Below are 23,563 nucleotides of genomic sequence, written 5' to 3'. Positions count from 1 at the left end.
CGTCAGGGATTGGTCAATTCTGAAAATCGTATATGTGAAGCAAGCGTTTCTATTGGCACATAAAATAGTGATCTTATTAGTATGATAACCTTATCTTTCTTATTACAATATTATATATATATATATATATATATATATATATATATATATCTTTAAGAAGAATACGATGAAAAATATTTTATTATCGTCTAAGTTTCCTTTTTATAATTTTTGTTAGGTTTTGTCTCGCGTGCGCAATGAGTAACCGTTTTACATGTACGCATTTTTATTAGTCGCGCGCACACATGTAATCAATGAATGGATTCTAATGCATTTCCAGAGTAAAAGCAGATTAAGATGAAGAAATTCGCAGATTGCTTTTAGTCAAGCGATCAAAAAACAATCATGTTGTAACATAGGGGAAATCGAAAAACGGAGAAAGTAGAGTCAAGAGTGTACTGATTGTTAGACGAAGAAAGAGAGAAAAGGAGATGGTGGCAGTAGTGTAGTATGCTGGTGGTAGTGGGTTGGTGGTGGTGGTGGTGTTTGCCCTGACCGACTGGTTATTCTATATACCTAACTAGTACGCCTTCGGACTCTGCTAGCTTTCCGTGTGTTACGGGAAGGGTGCGTGTCGGTCACGATTAACATATGCCATTCCGTAGCGGGAATTTTGTCTCCAGCCTACGGATAGTAGAGGTAAAGCTTTATGATAAGAGAATAAAAAGAGAAGAGGAAAGAACAGACGGCATGCTTTCCTCAAACAATGTTCACGCAAAGTGGTAATAACGCGCGCGCGAGACACGCGACTCGAGTAAATCAAGAGAGTAGTACGAACAAAAGTTGTGACCCCACGCTCGGCTAGTGTTCCTTATACTTTTTCACCTATTTTAAAGGCAAGCAGCTTGGAGACTGTCGTTTTTTTTAACCTAAATTCAATCATTCATATCGTACGATAAAATCGCATTCGATGTCGATATCGATGCTGATGTCAATGCCGGTACCGGTGTCGCCGGTATTTTATCGAACTCGGCTTCCCTATTCGAAGAAGAAGGAGAAAAAGAGAGGGCAAGAGTGCGCTCGCGCGAGTATTCTTTCTCTCTCCTTCTTTCCATGCCGTTTTTTTGACAGCTAAAAATACAATTTTTGATGGACCAACCGACCGAGTGAGCGACTATTTCGGTGACGATGAAAACGCAATTCGTCTACCTACGCATTTTCGTTTTCTATCTTTCTTGTTATTATCCTTACTTTAATTTCACTTCGAAAAGAAAACACTATTCTTTCATTGGCATGCCATCATTTAGGCGCTACTCGTTTCTTATGCTATTTTGTAGATACTATATTTACTAAAATAGTCAAACGACCGTACCGGTTGAGATTAAGAAACATGTTGTTTATACTCTGTGAATTTTGAGTAACGCTTAAAGTTATCTATGAATGTTCTTTTACAGAAATCATGACCGATGATTTTAATTTATTTCATAAATAAATATTCGTCAATCAAGTTTTAAAACACATTTTATTACAAATACGTAATAAATGTTTTTTCGATTGATAATTCGCACGCTTTTTTTTTTATCATAGTGTCGCTGCATAGATTTTATATTTTTTTTTTTTTTTTCTTCCTTTTTAATAATTAATAGAAGCAGTAAAATATTCCTTTTTCTTTTTTATTCAAAGTTAAAAAAAGAACAGAATAATTAACAAAGAAATATCGTTTGTTTCTGATTGATTTTTCAATAAAATAAATAAATTTTTAAGAAAGAGAAGTGCTTTTTATTAAAGCATAGTGAATATTGTCAATTTTGTATCTAATGACTTATTATATACAGTCTATAATTACTATATTTAATATCTAATTTCTTTTATGTTTGTTATATAATCTAGCTTGTATTAAAGTATTTTTAATAAAAATTTCTACTTACAGAGAAAATTTGTTTTGAGCATACTATTTTGGCTACTATTATATTTCTCTTTCCAACATTAGATTTCCTCATTAAATTTGGGATTAATCATTATTTAAATTTAGATCAACTAGCAGCATCACTTTTCTTTAATTGATTTTAGCTTGACTATAAATGCATGTTTGTTTTTACGAAATTTAATTACAAATTAATATTCTTTTTGAAATAATATTTAAAGAATAAGCAAGTACGATTTCTAAAAGTATTTTCTCAATGTATTAGATAACTTTATATTTGTATGTATTATTTGCTTTAGTATATATCTCATTTGATCTAGATAGATACTTCACATCATTTTCTTTTAATACAATCTCTCAGTTAATGTTTATAAGTAATTATTGTTATTTCTTAGAACGATTAATTTCTTCTTACTTTTTGTTATTTTATTTAATCCACATTTCATTGAAAGTTTAGTATTTACTATAAATATTTTTAAAAATCAAATCTTTTTCAACAGTAAAAATTATATATATTTATTAGAAAAATAAGAAATGATAAATATAGTGATGAAAATATCAATTATTGTTATATATATATTCTTTTTCTGAATATTTTTACAGATACTTCAATATGTCTCATCACTTTGTTACTGTATGTGTAGTATGTGTGTTGTGTGCTGCACATACTCCATGCTCAGCACACATTGACTTCAAAATGGCAGATGCAATCTCCTATGACATTGCAAATCATGAAAATATACCTAATTCTAAGAACCAACTATTAACGTCTGAATTAAGATCAAAGCAATTAATGCAACTTAAAGATCACTTAAAGGTAAAAGCAAATACATTGGATCAAGTAAAACATGACATTAAAAAATACATTGATACTCAAGAAATTAATAACAGTAAACATGTAATTACTAAAGTTGTGCCAATCACTGTTGATAAATCTTATTCTGAAAAGAGAGTTTTGGAAAAAAAAAAGATTATTAAAGATAATCAAAAACCACATAAGAATGACACAAATATATTATTGAAAAATTATTTGGAAGTTTTAGAAAGACTTGGACAAATTGAATTAATGATTCATGAAAAACAAGGATTCACATATTTTAGTAATGATCATACTAAAGATTCTAGGCTTAGAAAAAGAAGAAGTACAGATGTTAATGAAAAATACTTCATGAAAAAAATTTTTGAATCCTATGGTGATGGCAAAAGTATGACAATGGAGGGTTTTGAAAAGCTGTTAAGGAAATTAGGTTTATTAACACTTTTGACTGATATATCTAAACTAGAGGGTCATAACATGGGAATTAATCGATCCGAAAATCAATTAGGCAAGTATTACAAAAAAATGCAATTTACAATAATTACATAAAAAAATAGAAAACATGATAGGGAATAGTAGTTTTTTGAGTAACCCTTGGTCAGCTAGTTTCAAGATTAAGTTGGGTATTCATTTTAATTAATTGCCAATAGCTATGACAATAAACCTGTCCATCATAATAATAATGTAGTTTGAATGGCCACCTAAATATGACTGTAATTTGGTATGTACTTTATATATATATATAATCTATTGATGATAACAATGATCTTGATTAAGCTTACAAATGCTTATTTCATGATGATTTGGTTTAATAATTTGAATATATGTCCAATTGACCTAATAAGTCACTTATTGATTTCATTGACCTGCCCGTTAGATCTTTGCCGAAATGTATTCACAGTAAGTCATAAATTGAACTACATAACTGAAACTATAAAATAGCAAATAATTATGACTAAAATATTTAAAAAATAATATAAGCAAATGAGAGTTATTTACATACAGAATAATATTTATTATTTGAAATATGATATATAAACAAAATTTAATGCTTTTTCTGGCATCAGCAAAGTGGTAGTAATAATATATTATATGTTTGTATAATTTCATGCTATACTGCATTTTAATCTTATTAGGTCATCCATGTTTTCCATTGTAATAATTTTTTTTATTAATTTAAAAGCCTTGAGCACATGAACAATATTTTATTTTTTAATCTAATTGAAACTTTTATTGTAAAATAAAAATTTTATTATTTACGTTATTTTATTAATTTACTTTATTTAAAATATATTCTAGAGAGTAAAACTTCGCAACATAATGGCCTACATGATAAGAATGGAATTAATAAAGAAAGGGTAAATATACTATGATATAAAGGATTTTTCATAAAATATAATTATAGTGTATGTACTTGACACCTCTGGAGATATTATACTGTATAAAAACAACATACGATTACATTATTTCAGTGCTTAAGTGGTAAAGAGTTGCTAAATACGGTTGCACAAGGTAGCCCATATAATACAAAAAATAATGACACAACACTACCAAGCTGGCTTTTTGAACGTGTTTGTCCAGTTCTTATTTATCAATTAGCAGGAGAATCAAGTTTAGAAAGAACTGGGTGTATTCTAGTGCCAGAAAGTTACAAAGCTGTTACAGATGATATTGATTATCGTTCAGAAGAAATAACTCGTAACATGTTTCAAGGTATATAACAATATTTTCATATTACACTATCTTATTGCTATAAAAAAGTTTCTTTTAATTTTATATTTTGTGATTTTAATGTGATAAAGAAAATAATTTTTTAATAACAAATTAAAAAGAATATGTTGTTTTATTTTTTAGTGTGGTTGTACTCAACGATTAGCATTTTAATTATTAGTCTTTGTGGATTGCTTGGTGTAGCAGTAATTCCTGTAATGGGAAAAATTTATTATCATCAATTATTACAATTCTTAGTTGCACTTGCTGTGGGAACTTTATGTGGTGATGCTCTTATACATTTGTTACCACACGTAAGTCTTTCTTATTGCATAAATTAAACAAAATAATATATAATATTATTATTATTTATAATAAATTAGTAATTATAATATAAAAATTAAAAAATTATTGAAATCGTTTATTAGGCCATGATGTCACCAATGGCACATAATCATGAACACGGTCAGGCTCATGAAAGTCATTTTATAACAAATCACGAAGAACTACATAATCTAAATATGTGGAAGGGTTTTATAGCTATGATTGGTCTAGTATTGTTCTTTTTTACTGAGAAAGCTTTAACAGTGTTAGCAGAATGGAGAAAACATCGTCAACGTCGTAATAAAGTAAATATAATAACATTTAAATACTTATAACAAAGTTATTTAGTAATAGTTACAGCAAAATGTTAAGAACACCTATATATAATGGAGTGTATATATATTGAATATAAAATACAAATAAAAAATCTGTTTTCAGTTACCATCACGTGTGAGAGTTATGAGAGAATCTGATGGTCCTAACAGTAATGTTGTTGGCGAAAAACTCTGTAAACATAAATATTCTTCATATCCATATTGTTATGGTGAAATTACTACAGAGACGCAAGGCATGTTGTCTGATAATTTGAATAAAACATTAAATCATAGTTCAAATATTTCAAACAATATTTTATAAGAAATTCTGTTATAGATAATCATCATAATCGACAACATAAGCAAGATAAACCACCTGTTATCGATGAAGAAAAACCATTAACAGCAAACTGTAATTCTGTATCAAAAATGATGACAAATGATATTGAGAAAAAAACAACTGATGATTGGAGGTTGGATGATTCCATTGTAAATAATGCAAAAAAAACTACAGATGGTGCTGATATACCTTTAAATGAATCTGAAAGTTATACTGTTATCATACGCGAGCATGAAACTAAACATCATGGCCATACACATTCTCATGGTAAGATATATTTAGATGAAATAAATTTTAATATCTTTATATTGTAACTATATTTTGATGTACACGACTTTATTCTGTAATAGATCAATATGTGTATTATTTAAGGTCATGTACATTCTGCACCAGAATCAATGTCAAGCGTTGCTTGGATGGTAGTAATGGGAGATGGCCTACATAATTTTACGGATGGCATGGCCATAGGTGCAGCTTTTGCAGCAAACATAGCAGGTGGATTTTCTACAGCTATTGCTGTTTTTTGTCATGAGTTACCTCACGAATTAGGTAAATTGGAATAAAAATTAAACAAATATAAATATAAAAAAATATTCTAAACAATAATAAAAATAATAATATGAATTTTATGAACAGGTGATTTTGCAGTATTGTTAAAAGCAGGTATGAGTGCTAAACAAGCAGTTTTTTATAATCTTTTGTCATCGGTACTATGCTTATTTGGTATGATAGTTGGTGTGTTATTGGGCAGTACACCAGCAGCAACCAGTTGGATATTTTCTGCTGCTGCTGGTATGTTTATATATATAGCTTTAGTAGATATGGTAAGTACTTAAATAATATTATAATATTTTCTTAAAGACAAATTTTACTCATTGTTATAATAATTCCAGATACCAGAATTATCTTCAAGTCATTCTGCAGAGCGCAGTTCACACTGGCAATGCATGTTACAAGCATTAGGATTATCATTGGGTCTTGGTATCATGCTAATTATTGCACTTTATGAACATGATCTTAAACATATATTTAATGATTAAATTATATATATATCGGAAGTATTTTTGAAGAATGGTAAGTTACCAATATTTCTTATGTTTAATAAAAATTTTTATACTTTTTTACCTTTGCAGCACATTTACCAATGAAGTTCGTTATTTATAATAAAGGAGTCTTATATTGATAACTATGAAACTATATATAAGATAATACAGAAGGTATAAAAATATCAAGATAAATACTGCAGCACTAAGAGAATAACTGAATAACTAGAAAAATTAATTTAAACACAACGACAATATTTGAAGTATACTTACAAGATCAAGTATTCAGAGTATACTTCTGATTATTGAAATACTGTTCTTACAGAGAATGTATTGATAAAACCTTATTTTCAGTAATTAGATAAAGAACTTTATAATATATTACCTAGTTCTTTTATCTGTTACTTTAATATTACATAAAGTGATTGTATATAATTGCTGCTATAAATTACATGATACATTCGCTTATGTGTTGAAAAATATCGCGTGTTTAAATTAATATTAAGTGTATAATATTAAATGAAAGTTGCCTTAGAATTAAAACTTGCCACTGTTATTATGAATAGACTGCAAGCATATATAAAAAATATTAATGTTAAAGTAATTATTCATTAAACATTAAATACATTTTAGATTTATTTGAGAACACTTTTTATTACAAAATTCACTTTCATTCAATTCACTGCTTTTTTTATATAAGAAATTTGTTATTATCAATAAAAAAAATGTATTTACTTTGGCAAATATTGTCAAAAGAATTAGGCGATATATTTAATTTGTTTCATATATATGTTGAATATCTATCGACGTGCATTATTTTACATACTTTAAAATCTTGATAATTTTTATAATTATATCTATTATAAGTAATTTATAGAAACCTATAGCAGCAATTACATAAAAATATTTAGTTAAGATGGCTTCCATTATTTTGTAAGTAATCTGATACTTAAATCAGAAGTTAGTTTAAACATTTATAAAATAAGATAGATATTTAAAGGTTGCTTATAAATTAAAATAAGTTATAATTTAATTAATGCTTTTTAAATCAATAGATTATTCGATATTATATAAATTTCTATTTTTTAAGAAATTATCTTTTCTACGTATTAATTATACAGAGACAAATAGACACAATTGCAATTGTATTTACTTATGGTATCATAGTAACACTGGATATTTATCATCATGCCTATCTTTGCACTTCAATAAAAATATTCAGATGTTCCATATAATATTTATATACTTAAAGATTCCTAATTTAATATGTTTGCATTATGTATACTTATCAAATGATATTTAAAAATAGAATTAATTCTATTATGAACATATATAAAATCCAAACAAAATAGAATTCCATTATGCAGTTGATTTTAATATAATATTCTCACATATATTCATAATTAAAAAATCATTTATCTATTCAATTTCAATATAATCATTTTCATTTATATGTATTTCAGTATCGGGAAATGATATTATTGCACTGGTGCTCATATATATCATTATTAATATATTTCTTATTCTTATGTATAAGATTGTTCTAATAAATAAAAATAAAACTGGCTTTAGCCATAATAGATTATCAGTGATACAAACAATTAAGTATGAGAATTGTAGCATAAATAATCGAATTAAATAATGATGAAATAAATAAATTAAAATGTTTTAGAAGAATTTCTACTTTGTAAAGGTATCAATCTAAATCACATTTATTTATTAAGTTTTGTATAAATGTACCAGAGGAAAAAACTGTGAATTACTGTATCAGAAAATATATAGCATTATTGTTTATCTATCTTCATACAGAGCAAAAGTTATGATACTGAAAATATAATATTTTGATAGATTCATGTTATATCTGAATTTCATAAAGAACAGAATTTTATATGTACTCACATTAATCGTATATTAAGAATTGATTATCTACCTTTATATAGAAATAAGAAAAGTGAAGAAAGCTAGCTATGATAATTTATATCTGCAGGTGATTAATTATCTGAAACAATAAAAAAGCCTGTAGCAATAAATATAAACATTTAAAGATAAACTTAATATATCTTATTGTGTACATGATATTTTACTTTAAAAATATACCTTTTTGTTACTTTGATAACTTTAAATAACCCACCAATAAAAATAGAAAAATCTTTCAATCACTTTCAATATGAGATTAATTGAAAGTTAACGTTATTATGCAAATTTTACTTAAATTCGAGAGGGTATAAATGTGCCACAATGTCATTTTATAATTATCATTAGTAGATATATAATTAAATATATAATTATCATAAAGTTATACTTAAAATTTCAATGATACACATGTATAACGTATATATTTCTCATTTATGTTTACTACACATTTATAAACATGTATACCATTGAAAAATATCATAAATTACATGTATTTATCAACACTGTAAGGTTTAGCAATTAAATAAATTTAAGCACATATTGTATGCGGTCATAATTGCTGTGATACTACCTTTATGTATAGTACTATTTGTATGTGAAATATGCATGTGTGTAAACTTATGCCTTTGTATTTCTCTTTCAAGTATGATTTTTACTAATATTATCGGTATCATTATTTTTAAGAAATAATTTTTTATTAAATACTTAATTAACGGTATATTTAAAATATTTATTTACCAAAAATAATTCCTAATAAATTTATTATTTTTATAGTAATAGATAGTATTGATAATAAACTAAATATGTAGAGGTATTCAAGTTTAAGTTTAATACAAAATTATTACAAGAGAGTATGTAAGTTTTATAGATAATACGTAGTATTTTTCATGCAATTGCCCTAATGATTTATATACAAACAATGATTAAATAATTTGTAATTGGGTAAATTTTCATGCGATATTATTAATAATTTGTAACATGCGCATCTTTTTTATTAAATATAAAGAATTTGGTTTTGAAATCAGTATATGTATAATATATAATATACTTACATTTTGCAGATACTGTGCAAAATAAAGAAATTGATAAAATAAGGTATCTTCTATCTTTCATATCTTATAATAAAATCAAATTGATTTTATATAAAAAATAAATTAGATTTGAAATACACATTTGCAATAATTTATTATTATACTTACTAATTATATACACTTGTTAAGATTATTAATAGGAATATGTACAAATCTAGCAGTGAATATAAACTACATTCACTGCTAGTAGAACAAATGATTGAAGATGAAACATAAAAGCTTATTCATTTCTATATAAATAAAATTATTATGCTGTTAATTATAAAGATTAAACCCAAATATATGCTTAATATGGATGTTATATAATACAATAATGACTACAAATTAATATAAAAACTCATGTCACATTGAAATTAGTTCATCCTTGTCACTCATTTGGGCTGATAAACTAAATGCTGTATCAGTACTAGCTTCACTGTTCAAACTTTCATTGAATGTTGGTTTCATTTGACTAGTATCATTCATTTCTCTCATTAATCCAGCCATATCATCATCTGGATCTATCTCTTGAGTTTCACCAACTACATCAATTTCCATGGATTGATTATCAATCATCGATAATTCTTGTATAGTAGGTTTTTCTTCTTCGAACTATAAAGAAAAATATTCTTTATGAAAAAAATATAAATTATAATAAATACATTGCTAAAGAATGTCAATATCAATTTATAATATTATAAGCTTACTTTCATTGGTTCTAATTTACATTGTTGTGGTAAGTTCATATGAAATATACAATTGGAATCAAATATAACTGGTATAGGTTCATGACATTCAATATCAGCATGTACTGCACCACAAGCTTTAAATAAAACTTGGTGCTGATCCTGAAAAATAAAAATAAATGATTCTTTTTTTCATAATTTTATTATTATAATTATGATTTGTTAACTAAAATAAAGAATAAAATAATACCTTAAGAATATGTTTGCGACAGTGTTTAGCAGAAGGAAGTGTTCTTTCGCCACATTTTACACCACCTTCTGTAAATATACATTTGGATATATTTGGTGGCTTTTGCGTTGGTCCCTCTGATACCTAAAATATTTGGATTACAGTAAATTCCACAAAATATTAACATCATTGCTTTATTAGAAATATTTTATTTACCTGCGCTCGACGTTCTAAAGATTTCCTATAAAGTACAGCTTCTGTGCCACTACGTCTATGATACCGATTTAATGCTTTTAATTTTTCATATATTTTTTTCTCCCTTGCTGTTTCTTTTGGTTGATCATGTATACTACCTATATATTAATATTTCATTTAATTTCTAATCATTGTATATTTATAATAAAAATCTGAAACTTTAGGAAATTTTCCATTGTCATGTACTTACATACAGTTTCTTTTTCTTTTTTTAAACCATGTAAATATTTGCGTCTTCTCTCTCTTAATGTATATTGCAATCTCCTAAATTGATCTATGTAAAGTGACTGAAGACGGATTAATTTTTCTCTTGCAATATAAATTACCTCCTCTGCAGTAAATATTCCAGCATGCCTTAAAAAATTAATACTAATGATTCAATAGGTAGATAGTATCTTATTCTTTGCACAAAGCAACTACTAGGAAATGATTGAAAATAAAAAACAGCTACAATCAGCTATAATTTTTTAAAAATTATATAAAAAAATGAATAAAGATCTTTAATATTTTATATATACATATATACACATATACACATACTGATAGGTGATGGCACAAGCTGAAGCATGCTAGCGTGCATAGTATAATATATTTTGTAAAGAGATTGATACTCAAACATACCAACATAAACTTACTTCAATGGATCTTCTTGTGGGCTATGTAAACTTTCATTATCACTGTCATCAAGACAAGCATTTTTTAAAGTATCACTTACTGTCGTAGGTTCAACATCACTATCGGAGGAGCTAGCATAATCTAAAATGTCACACCCACTTGCATTCACTCTATAAGCATCAATTTCATCTAAAAATAAAAATTCATTATTTATTATATATTGAAAGAATTCAATTTATGACATACATACGAAAGGTTATTTCAATATGAAGGAAAAGCAGCTTTTAAGTATATACGTACTAAAAGGATCTAATGCTTTAACTTTATTTTCTTCATCTTCAGTATCCTCTGTACTTGAATCAGCTGGCTTTACATAGTGATTCAAATTTAATAGTAATATTTCAGGCGTTTGTGGTAATGAATGACGTGACGTTGATTTAATACGAGCAATTTGTGCTTTCCTTGTATGTTCTATACAGTATCTGAATTGAAATGAAATTTGAAATGAAAAAACTTCATTTCAATATTCTTCTAAATTAATGATAACCATAATACTTAGTGTTATTAGATAAAACAAACTTACGAAGTATCTCTTTTGTCAAGTTTGGGTGCTGGGTTCTGACATTTTCTCCCATTTGAATTATATATGAAAGCACATTGTTTAAAAGGAGCATTTGGATCTTCAAGAATGTGCCTTAAACAGTATGAATATCCTTCATGGCAAGGTTGTAAACATTCAAATGATGCATACAAACATTTACGTGTTTGAGTAGAAGGTTTTGAATTAATCGTTGAAAGAGTTGTAGACATTGTAGACTTTGGAATCCGAAACATAACTAGTTCTGAAATGATTTCAATTAAAAATAAATATAAGTTAGATGAAATTTTAAATTAAGTTTACATTGAGTCAATAATCTGTCTAATTAATTCAAATTCTTTAATTTGAATATTGAATTGAATGTTAGCGCCATAATGCAATATAAAGATGGCGTTTAACAAATGGGTTCAATAGAACAAGACATTAAAAATGTACATACACAACTATTTCACGATATGATATACTAAACTACTGATCCTCTAATCTATAGGTGTATAACGTAAGATATACTTTTTAACGATCATTTTAATCAAAAAATGACAGTAAATGATCTTTAACAAACACACGCGTACGGAGTGAGAATTCGTCGCCATTTTGTATAAGATGTTGAATAAAATTTCACTGATCTACACATGAATATGGACAAAATGATGCGAATAAATAAATACTTTTCACAGTGATATAGAATCACCAGTGAAACAAGAAATTGGAATACTTTCTTTTCATCATGCTTACCGTAATTTGTCACGTTAGACTTTTACGGTAGAGCAAGATGATGTCAAAAAATAATTCGGTAATTTTCCAAATCCGAAAAAATATCACTCAATAATACAAATAATCGTGTTATTCCACAAAGTGAATGACTCTTAAAAAAGACTGGATAAACTTGTTTATTACAATGTTTGTCACAACACAATAGATAATGCCTTTATGACGAGGGATTACATTCGTCTACTTGCTTACTTTCATATCGAGTTACGTCATTTCCGGAAATTTAAACTACCAAACACACGATGAAAACTACGTGATTCGTGTTTATCATAACTTTATGGTGCATCTTAACAATAAAAACAATATAAGTAATAAAGATAAAAAAAATGAATATGATAAAATACAATAAATATAATACAAAAAGCAAAGAAGAAAAAGATTATGGGAGAAAAAACGAGAACGGAGGTATGCTGTGAAGTTGGCTACTGCAATATTCTTTGATCGAATAGCTGGGTGTTGACACATCCAGGTGGTTAGGTAATCCACGCGGTCGCGAAAGAACGAATTGAGGCGAATTTGTAAGTCGATCGTTCCTTCTGCGATAATAATTAATAATAATAATAATAAAATCATCCCTTTAATATATGACAATATTACGAAATACGTTGTCGTGCTAATATTTCCGTAAACGGTGAAATCAAAAGTATACATTTGGAAAGAAGACATCCTGTAAGGTTATCTTTATCCTCTTTTTGACTGCATATTTCTCTGAATATCATCAGAAAAAAAATGTGCGATTAAATTTGCAGTGAATTTACGCAGGAGTGGACTTTCGAACAAGCGAATGATTGACGCATTTAGTGATAATCCCTTACAAAAACCACACGTTTTTATATTAAAATTCAAGAAATACGTAAACATACTCAAAAACAAAGATGCTTTAGAGAAAATATTTTCAACGGTATTAAATAACGGTAAACAATTTTTACAAAAGTGAAAAATGAATATAACAAAGGGATAATATAAAGGAAAAAAATGTTTTTCCAACTTTTATGAATGCCCAATATATTTACGTATACCTGCTTATTTTGGGTTCCAAACAATTGTATTCAATAGATATCTTTATGAGTCATAATTTACTTGTTTGCGAGAAAGTGAAAGTAGGGACCAAATGGACATAAATTTTGACCTGTAGAAAATCCAAAATTATAGTAATACTGATAATTTTTACGGAAAGGTAGTCAGTTTTTCGTTAGCCTTTGACGAGTGAAGTTCTCATTTTTATACGGGACACCTTGAAGAGAACAAAGTGTGATTTCAATCGAAATAATTATATGAATCAAACGTCGTCAATTTGTGATTCGATTTTAATAGAAAATCACAAGAAAATACAACGGGACAGAATATCGTTCGATAAAAATAAAATTTAAACGATATGATTGTGATAATGATAAAACTTCGCACATTTTCGAGAGGAGAGAAAGAGGTTCAAAGATGTTATTCATGCATACAATTGATGTCCCTCGAATAATGGGTCAAAAAATTATTTAAGAAGCTTGACCTGCTAGTTTATATCGAAATGAATTTTTCGTTAACGTTCGGTGATTGAAGTTCTCATTTTTACACGAGGCACATTGAAGAGAACGAATTGCGATTTCAATCGAAATAAGAATATTGATGAAGAGGAACGTCGTCAAATCGTGGTACGATTTTGATAGAAAATCGCAAGAAAACACAATAGAACGAAATATCGTTCGATGAGAATAAAGCTTAGACGGTATGATCGTAACAGTGATAAAACTTCGCGCGTTTTCGATAGTAGAAAAAGAAAAATATTTGTGCATTTGTTTGTTCTGACGCATAAGGTGGAAATGAAAGTGGTGGTAGTTGTAATGATAGTGGTGACGGCGGTGGTAGTAATGACGACGATAGTAGCAGTATTCGAATTTTACATATCGACGCCTATGCGTCAGTCTGTTCTTCCAATTCGTGCGTGACGCGAAGTTGTCGGCGTATCGCTCGCAAAATTTTCGATATATCTACGTTGACGGCGAGACGCGAAAGTCGACGCCGTTGGCCCGTCCGCCGCGCGAGTGAGCGAACGCCGTGAAGTGTGCATCGCTTTAGTGCCCGAGTTGTGTGTACATATAAATGGCGGCTGACGAAAAATGGTACTTTACAAAAGAACAGCTTATAAACACGCCGAGCAGAAGATGCGGCATCGACGCGGATAAAGAACTAAGTTACAGGCAGCAGGCAGCGAATTTCATCCAGGACATGGGACAGCGACTTGTGGTGTATCCTTTTTATCAAAAATGAATGTGTGCTTTTTCGTTCCCCCCATTCCGCGTCCCCCTCGTCTTTATGCGTGTGGTTTTGTCCTATCGGTTTACTTGCATCTCATGCCTTTTCTTCAACTTTTTCCTTGCTCACGAATCTTCTCTTATCATTTTTACCAATTATTAAAGTTTATGATAATTTCTTATCGCGAGACGTTAATATTACATCGGTCTATTCAATGTTCCATGAATGCGACGGTACTATTTCTTTTCCCCTCTCGAGAATTCCACGAAGTCGCGAAATGCGACGTGTTATAAACATGTGTGTGACGTGCGAGAGCGCGGAGGTCACGCGTCGTCGTCTACGTTTCCCCATATTGAAGTTTCCTGCGTCACACACCTCTCACAAGCCGTTTATTTTGCTTTTTTTTCCTCACTATATGCGGAATATCAGTCTATGCACGATGGTGGTTACCACGCGTATTATATCATCAAATTCGTCCGATGATAATGTGAAATTTAAAATAAGGGCATGAAACAGGGTCACATTGAAATTTACATTGTTTGCCTGGATCAAGTTTGACAGTAGTACCAACCAAGTTTTTTGCTGTTTTATCCTTACGCAAGTATGGGTTTCTTATTTTCTATCCTACAACAGCTGCAGTTTTGCTTGCCTTTGAGATACGAGAAGGATTGGCAAGATATATCGCTTCCTTTGCCATCTAGTCGAACAAACTTTTTAAAATGTGTAGGTTTGACGATTAAATAGTTTCTCTGATTTTTCTTATTATGATCATAAAGTCTAATACTAATAATTTAATGTTTCTCTGATATTAATATCGATTGCTACTCACTCAATTTTATATTACTGTTCATCTTATGCATCAATAGAATTTGTATGTTTAAATAGGTATTCTTTGAAAGTACATCGCATGTGTTTATACAATTTATTGAAAACGATTAAAGAAATTTTAATACTACAAAGAAATTAAACTATATATCTACATGAATGATGAAAATGAAATTATTTTTTTATGCTCATATCACAATCTATTAGGGTTTATTTAATAACAGGTAAAAATGATAAAAATATAAATATTTTGATTTTTAAGATAGAATTGAAAGCAGTACTCTGGATACTTTTCTGATTATATAAAATATCACTTGTAAAGGATTAACTCTCTTATACCAAAATTTTTCTGTAGGATTATTCTAGGTCTGAAATACTTTGTGTTAAGTTTTTTTTTATATTGGTACAATGGATTAAACATTGTGTTATCTTTTATAACAATCCTTTGTTTATATATTGTTGTTAAGCATTATTTTCTATAAAAAAATTTACATTCTGTATCATATAACTTGTTATATTTATTGTTTGATTCTTAAGTAATGTATTGTATTAATATTTGATGTATACAAAACAGAATCAAATTAAATATCTACACTATGGTTTTGTATTTACATTTCAACATAATTGTATTATTTTCTAATCTTTATAAAATATAAGATGGTAAATGCCTTTATATATATTTTTGTTAAACATGTTTTTAAAATGTTTATGTATTACTGCTTATGTCTTATAAATCTTTTTATTGATGAAATCAAATATGTACATAATAAAAGATTTAAGAAGTTCTAAGCATCCAGAATATTGATTACCTTATATTTTTAAATTTCTTCAAGAGTACCTTATTATTTTTTGTATAGATTAGATGAAAATAGAATTTCATATTATCACTACCTGCTAAAATAACTTGAAATATTTAAAATGTAATATATAAATTAAATAAATTATTCTTAATATAAACAAATATTCCATTTCTTATTGCTTTAATATAATGCAATAATTTAATTTAATGTAACGCAATAATTTATATATAATATTAGTTTCATAGTTTTTGATTAAATCATCCTTTTAAATATATAAAAATAAATAAATTCAAATAAATTTCAATGATACAATTTATTTTTTAGATGTTATTGTATTAAATTATTTAAAAACTTTATACGATTTTGTATTTCTAATAATATCTTATATGAATTTGATAAAGTCATCAATATCTTGTTCAGAACAATAATGATCTATAAAATTAAAAATTCTTTCATTTTCATTGATTTTTCTAGAAGTATAATAATTTGATATAATTTTTCTGGAAACTTGTTTTATATTTATTACTTATATACTTATATATACATGTACTTCTATACTATTACCTATATATTATTATCTATATACTTATACTTTCATGTACTTAGACTTGGTTGGTACTACACATTTGATTCTTGATACTATAATATTTATTTATTGCAAACAATTTTTTTAATTGAGATTAATGAAAATTGATATTTTATAACTCATAATAACCATAATTTATAATGAAAAATTTAATCTAAGAATTATCAGCACAAAAGAATTTTCCTTAACTATTGATATATAGTACACAATTATGCATCAACACAGCAATAGTCTACATGCACAGGTTCTATGTGTTCCATTCGCTATCACATTTCCACCGAAATTCAATAGCTGCAGCAGCCCTTTTTTTAGCAGCAAAAGTAGAAGAACAACCACGCAAACTAGAACATGTTATCAAAATGGCACACATGTGTTTGCACAGAGATCAGCCGCCACCTGATATCAGATCTGAGGTAGGTATTAAAATTTTTTATCCAAATAAATAGTAATATGTTCATTCCATTGATGGTCTTTTTATAAAAATTGTATTATATATATTTTTATTTATATTATATTTTTCTAATTTATGAATTATATTCAATACTCTTTACTTTCCATTTATTAACAAGTATGATTTTATTGCAGCAATACCTTGAACAAGCTCAAGATTTGGTATTTAATGAAAATGTCTTACTACAAACATTGGGGTTTGATGTTGCTATTGATCATCCTCACACACATGTTGTTAGATGTTGTCAACTGGTTAAAGGTAAGTTTAGGTTTATAGTTTATAAGTGAATCATATTTTAAATTAATTTATATTTGGATTAATAAATGATTGTTATTATTTTTCAGCGAGCAAGGACTTAGCCCAGACGTCATACTTCATGGCATCTAACAGGTGGATACACATTATTTTGTAGTATCTCTTACTGTTAGAAATGATATAGATGTTGTCAAGAAGTATATTTCCATGCTAAAACTGTCAGGCACTGGCGCAATCATTCTGACCTATAAATATTTTCTTTGAATGTAAACATTTGGAAACATAATGTACTACTAATCTTTGAAAATGATTCTTGGTATCAGGTAGTTTTAGAGAAAAAAGTAAGAAAACATTCTATAACCAACTAAGATTATTTAATATTGCATTTATTGAAAGTATCATTCAATAAAGGTATAAATGTATAATTATAAAATAAAAGATGATAGTTTATTTTTATATAATTAATTTTTTTTTTTTATATATTTTTTTATAAGCTAATTATTTTTGACTGTATATATTTGTTCACTTGATTTCAAAATTATTTGAAAAATACAATTAGTTAGTTTCTTTAGGTGGGAATGTTGCGTTACAGTCGTGGTAATGTCTGATTTTAAAGAGAATCTATGTCAAAACAAAATGACGTTCATATCATAAACTAAGTTCACGATGTGGATTTGTATGTAAAGGTAAATTAAATATTCTTTATGTTTAGTGCTATTTTTTTAACACTTTATCGTCCGCTGTGACAAAAAAAGTGATTTCGCTCAGCCAGCAGTTATCAGTTGGCATCAGATATATATGGTTTCGCATTATCAATTTTAGTCTGACAGATATTTTGAGGTCCTGGATTTAATGTTTGTCTACATTGAGATTATATAATAAAATTTAAATAATGGTAAATTCAATACTTCTCTTTCAATAAATATATTATAATTATATTATGAATGACTGCGAAAAGCAGTTATGATTATGTAAAATTTTTTGAGCGAAATGTGCAGGCGTAAAAGTGTTAAATTATAACAAATTATCACATTTTTCTTTTTATACATACAAATGGATTTATCAAAAATAGCGCATGAAAATCGTGAGCGAAGTAGATGTATGACTACATAATAATGTTTAGTAATTTAATATAACAAATAACCAAATATGTCACAACTATAATTACACATGTATAAATAACTTTACAATTGTGAAGATTTGAGATTTGCGTTACATATATTGTTTTTATATCAATATACGTGATAGACATCTAATGAAATTTAAAGATTAAGTAATAATAATAAATAATTTGATTCATTAGATTATTATAATTTTATAACAAATGTGCAATATTGTACCATGTTATATATCAGTGTAATTTGTGACATATTTTCTTTACAGAATGCACACATATGTACACACGTTATACTGTGGCATAATTTATTCTGAAAAGTGGAGTATAGGGTAGAAGAATAGGAACATAGATTAAGATATGTGCTGCGTTTATTATTTCTTCCCTTTTTTTCCAATATAATAATTTTATGAGACCAAGAAAGTAGATTGTCATTAAAAATTTCTTGTTTTACTCATAAATAACTTTTAAGTAAGATGTATAGTTTTTAAGAGAATTAATTATCTGTTACAATATTGTTCCGTTTTTATTTTTTTAATATAAAAATGGAATGTTTTTGTATATTATATGACATCTTACTAGAAAATTATTTCGTAAAGAAATAAAAGTACTGGAATAATTTGAAATATTATTTTTTTTCAGCTTGCACTTAACAACAATGTGTCTGCAATACAAACCCACAGTAGTCGCCTGTTTCTGTATCCATTTAGCATGTAAATGGTCCAATTGGGAGGTAATAATGTATTACAAATTTCTATATTGTTTTTTTTTTAATATTTATTTTTGATCATTTATAATGATAAATATACATCGTACAAAATAATTGCATATTTTCATATAATAAATAAAAAGTGTGAGATATTATATTATCATCTTTTATTACAGATACCTCAGAGTAATGAAGGAAAACATTGGTTTTGGTACGTTGATAGAACTGTTACTTCAGAGCTGCTACAACAACTTACAGCAGAATTTCTACATATATTCGACAAATGTCCTTCAAGATTAAAAAGGAAAATTATGAGCATTTCTGCTAATCAAAGCCCAAGTATCAATCACCCAAGTTTGCCAAATTCGCCATTTGTGAGTATTTCTATACAATGATCTAATATTGTAAATAAAAGAAGTATCTTGTTTTTTAAACAGCTATTATATAAAATTTGTTCTTTTCAATTGTTGAGTATATTCCAATCAAATATTTGACGTTTTTATAGGATGCTGAACCACGAAAAGTTCAATCTCCAGCATCGGCGGCGGATGGAGGGCCAACATTTCATTCTAATCGACCGCATCATATAGAAAAACAGGAAGAAAAGAAACAACTTCCTCCGACAAACACAAGACCACCTGTTGACTATCGTGAATACAGAGAGAAAAAAGAACGTGAACGTTTAGAGAGAGAAAAAGTAACAACTCCAGTTACAAGTGTACAAAGTCATGCAGTTGACATTAATAAGCATCATTCACATCATCATAAACCTGTGTCCGGAACAAATATACCTAATAAGCATTCCGTGCCACCGGGGCAAAAAACTACATTACATCATAATCATCATCACAGACAAGAGATGAAAGTTAATCAACCAGTACCACAAAGGCATTCTACAGGGAATCAGCCGCGAGAACCCAATCGTGATCCTAGTAGACAGAGGATACAAAGGGAATACAATTCTAGTAGTAGTTCAACTAGTAGTACAGTGCATTCTCATGGTCATACAATACATCAAACAAAGGATGTAAACGTAGACAACACATTATCAGATATTACACCACATAGATCTGACGTTGCTACATTACCAGACAATCTCAGTAATAACAACCACAATTTACAAAGGTTAAGCACAATGGATGGAAAACATCAATCTCACGACAAAAGAGTCTATGATCCAAGGCATAAAACTGTAGATCATAGGAAAGATGGAGAACAAAAAGCTTATAATAAATATCCCGATTCGTCGAGAGATAGACAACGGAAATCTGATACTTTAGAACAGAGATGTGAAGAAGTACGTAAACTTATAGAAAAACCTGTACCGTTTCCAAAACCAGCATTGGATGTACAACATGCTGCCAATATACAGAAACAGTCTTATCATGGTAAATATAGTCAACCAGATAAGCCACAAGGAAGCACCAGTGCGTTTATAGGTGATATGAAACCGATCGCTATGTCTCAAAACGCATTCTCTCAAGAAAAATCTCCAACGAACCTCGCATCTTCTCTATCACAAATCTCTCAAAAAAGCATATCTTCTAAACCCACGATAAATCAGCATTCTGCTTATGGTGTTCCACAAACATTAAAAGATTCGATTAAAAATGGAAATTCTCAATCCTCGTGTTTAACGCCTTTAAATAATATAGACGATCCAAAAGCTGAAAAACGTCCGCGACACGATGAATTGATAGAACAACAACAAAATTTGTTACAAACACCAACAAACAAACACAAATCGTTGTTTAGTCCGGAAAAAGTGCAAACCAGTCGGGAGTCTCACTCTCAAAGGCCTAAATCGAAGCAAAAAACGCCACCTTCGGCTGTTAAAGTTCCTAAAGAACGTGCGCCAGAGACATTAACTGGTCTTAATTTGGTGTCACCATTCGCGAGTCCGCCAGGTTTACAACAAACTGATTCAATATCAATGAAACGTTCAGCTACTGATGCGTCAACGATATCTCATAAAAGACATCGGACTACAAGTTCTAGTGAAAATGAGTCCCAGTTGAAAATCAAGATGGAAGATACATCGAGTTTAGAGGCCATGAAGATGCTTGGTAGAGTACCAGAGCTTATCCAACCAATTAGAGATAATCCTTCGTCAAATGGTAGAAGTACTTCGGTGGCTAGCGATTTACAACCACCAGAATTAATTAAACCGTTTGAACCGGAACCTGTGATTTCTCGTTTCGGTAGTATGGTTACAAATGGGTTGGATACAGGCGTTGAGACTCAACAACAACCAGTGCAAATGGAATATTTGTCACCAATGAAATCGGCTCAAAGTATAAGTGCTCTATTGCAGGAACCTTTAGCTCCTTTGCCATCTTTATTGCAAGGAATGCAACAATTTAGTCAAATAACACCACAACAAGCGCATCAAGAGCATATTGTTCAGCAAGAGCAACAACAGCAGCCGCCACAGCAACAGTTGCCACAGCAACAACAAGCACAGATGCAATTACAAGTACAATCACAGACACTGCAGCATCAACATCAACATTCGCATCAACATCAACAGCCCATAACTTCTCATTCATTGTTACTTCCTGATAGCCAATTAGCAGTACAAACACAGTGTATGACACTGCCTTCATCAATGAATGAAACGTCTGTAGTTTCAACGGTTGATATTAGTGTTCTATCTGCCCCGGTACAAAATAATACAGATGGAATAGTTCAGACCGTACCAACAACGGTACAGCCAATAGTGCCGACAGTGGTCGAAGAGAAGAGAACGGAGCATCATAAGAGCGAGAAGAAAAAAAAGAAAGAAAAACATAAACATAAAGATAAGGAGAAGAGTAAAGAAAAACATAAACACAAACACAAGGATAAGGACAAGGACAAAGAAAGGCACCGTGAAAAAGATAAAGAGAAAAATGAGGAGACGTTACCGGCTGCACCGATCAAGATAACAATACCTAAAGAGAAGTTAAATCTTAGTAGTGAAACAGCCGTTACCAGTGGCGGTACTATTGTCATACCGGAGAAAAATAAATCGCCTCAAGGTACGGGTTTGAAGTTGAAAATTTTAAAAGATCGATTGAAGAGTGCAGAAAGTATACCAAGTACGCAAGCTCAACCGGTGCCACAGGCACCGCTAAAAATGAAAATACGAACGGACGCGATCTGGAGAAGTTCAACGGGTAACGTACCGGTAACGACGACAAGCGCTTCGACGATCGGTAGTGTGCCAGACTATTCAGGTGATGGTCGAAAGAGAGAAAGAATCGATATCAACGAGAGTACGTCGAACGTGGTCCCACCGACGAAGAAACAACAGCAACAACAACAACAACAACAACAACACCATCATCACTATCACCACCATCAGCAGCAACAGCAGCAGCAACAACAGCAACAACAACAACAACAACAACAACAACAATCACAGCAGATCTCATCAATGGCCGCCGGTGGTTACGGTCAACATCGTCCTGGGGAAAGGCAGAACGGCAGACACTATAGTTCAGGCAGCAATAACAAGGTACGTGGAGGTGGCAGAGGCGGCCGCCAGTATGTCAAGCGCGGGCTACCACCATCAGGATCGGCTGGCAATTTCAATATAGCCGGTCAACGTGACGGCTACTATCAGCAGGATACCTATAGTAATATCAATGCCCACCATCCCTCTAATCATCCTTCGTCATCCAATAGAACTGATACGGCCTATAACAGGGCTACTCACGTCGCCCAGGCTGATTCATATTTTGCTAACTTCACCAATTTTCCACCGCCCTCGATATACAATCCTGCCGCCGCCGCCGCCGCCGCTGCCGCCGCTGCTACCGGATACATGTATGACCCTGCTATGAGTTATTATCAACAATATCAGCAGCAATATTCCATGTATCCGGCGGGCAATGTCATAATGACACCGGATGGCGCCATCGATACGTCCGTTCCACCACCCTCATTACCTCCCAATGTACGTCGAAGTCCCATTATGATTGTACGACCGACTCATCAGTCGGGCGT

At 29.6% G+C, this 23,563-nt stretch overlaps 3 protein-coding genes and 1 long non-coding RNA gene across 17 annotated transcripts in view; 2 read left to right on the top strand and 2 right to left on the bottom strand.

Moving 5' to 3' along the window:
- The first annotated feature begins 199 nt into the window (after window positions 1-199).
- Window positions 200-8,910, top strand: LOC124421698 (zinc transporter foi-like). 6 transcript variants are annotated; one of them, XM_046957180.1, is made up of 12 exons: window positions 200-678; window positions 2,507-3,228; window positions 4,020-4,078; window positions 4,193-4,433; window positions 4,575-4,744; window positions 4,859-5,059; window positions 5,193-5,322; window positions 5,406-5,675; window positions 5,781-5,957; window positions 6,045-6,232; window positions 6,302-6,482; window positions 6,542-8,910. In XM_046957180.1, exons 2-11 carry the CDS (start codon window positions 2,517-2,519, stop codon window positions 6,446-6,448), a joined length of 2,295 nt encoding a protein of 764 aa, XP_046813136.1. In that variant the 5' UTR covers window positions 200-678; window positions 2,507-2,516; the 3' UTR covers window positions 6,449-6,482; window positions 6,542-8,910. The 6 variants fall into 6 exon arrangements, 5 of the variants coding, with proteins under 5 accessions (XP_046813136.1, XP_046813137.1, XP_046813135.1 ...); XM_046957181.1 differs by having other exon boundaries at window positions 200-875; XM_046957179.1 differs by lacking the exon at window positions 200-678 and adding an exon at window positions 884-1,145.
- Window positions 4,507-5,541, bottom strand: LOC124421699. The gene is made up of 3 exons (XR_006941713.1): window positions 5,445-5,541; window positions 5,197-5,260; window positions 4,507-4,643 (listed from the first exon to the last, which is right to left on the bottom strand). It is a non-coding gene; the product is annotated as an uncharacterized LOC124421699 (long non-coding RNA).
- A 614-nt stretch (window positions 8,911-9,524) lies between the features above and the next one.
- LOC124422338 (KAT8 regulatory NSL complex subunit 2) lies at window positions 9,525-14,844 on the bottom strand. 7 transcript variants are annotated; one of them, XM_046958671.1, is made up of 9 exons: window positions 14,710-14,844; window positions 11,804-12,062; window positions 11,521-11,702; window positions 11,241-11,409; window positions 10,796-10,974; window positions 10,567-10,703; window positions 10,372-10,494; window positions 10,143-10,283; window positions 9,525-10,047 (listed from the first exon to the last, which is right to left on the bottom strand). In XM_046958671.1, exons 2-9 carry the CDS (start codon window positions 12,052-12,054, stop codon window positions 9,799-9,801), a joined length of 1,431 nt encoding a protein of 476 aa, XP_046814627.1. In that variant the 5' UTR covers window positions 12,055-12,062; window positions 14,710-14,844; the 3' UTR covers window positions 9,525-9,798. The 7 variants fall into 7 exon arrangements, with proteins under 7 accessions (XP_046814627.1, XP_046814625.1, XP_046814629.1 ...); XM_046958669.1 differs by lacking the exon at window positions 14,710-14,844 and adding an exon at window positions 12,554-12,768; XM_046958673.1 differs by lacking the exon at window positions 14,710-14,844 and adding an exon at window positions 12,554-12,766 and having other exon boundaries at window positions 10,796-10,959.
- The window catches only part of LOC124422335 (cyclin-T), a 19,295-nt gene continuing 8,801 nt past the window's right edge, over window positions 13,070-23,563 (top strand). Inside the window, exons 1-8 of one of the 3 annotated variants that reach the window (XM_046958655.1) lie at window positions 13,070-13,258; window positions 13,339-14,826; window positions 17,247-17,457; window positions 17,630-17,753; window positions 17,840-17,885; window positions 19,507-19,597; window positions 19,750-19,947; window positions 20,079-23,563. The exon at window positions 20,079-23,563 is cut by the window's right edge and continues 5,112 nt beyond it. In XM_046958655.1, coding sequence (XP_046814611.1) covers window positions 14,681-14,826; window positions 17,247-17,457; window positions 17,630-17,753; window positions 17,840-17,885; window positions 19,507-19,597; window positions 19,750-19,947; window positions 20,079-23,563 — 4,301 coding nt within the window. In that variant the 5' untranslated portion in view covers window positions 13,070-13,258; window positions 13,339-14,680. Of the gene's footprint in view, window positions 14,827-17,246; window positions 17,458-17,629; window positions 17,754-17,839; window positions 17,886-17,919; window positions 18,092-19,506; window positions 19,598-19,749; window positions 19,948-20,078 lie in introns of those variants that run through there. The other 2 variants (XM_046958656.1, XM_046958657.1) reach the window with 2 other exon arrangements.

This window comes from Vespa crabro, chromosome 2, assembly GCF_910589235.1.
Source record: "Vespa crabro chromosome 2, iyVesCrab1.2, whole genome shotgun sequence".
NCBI classification, from domain to species: Eukaryota; Metazoa; Arthropoda; class Insecta; order Hymenoptera; family Vespidae; genus Vespa; species Vespa crabro.
Note: the sequence above shows the minus strand (reverse complement) of the source record. Positions and strands in the feature narration are given on the sequence as shown.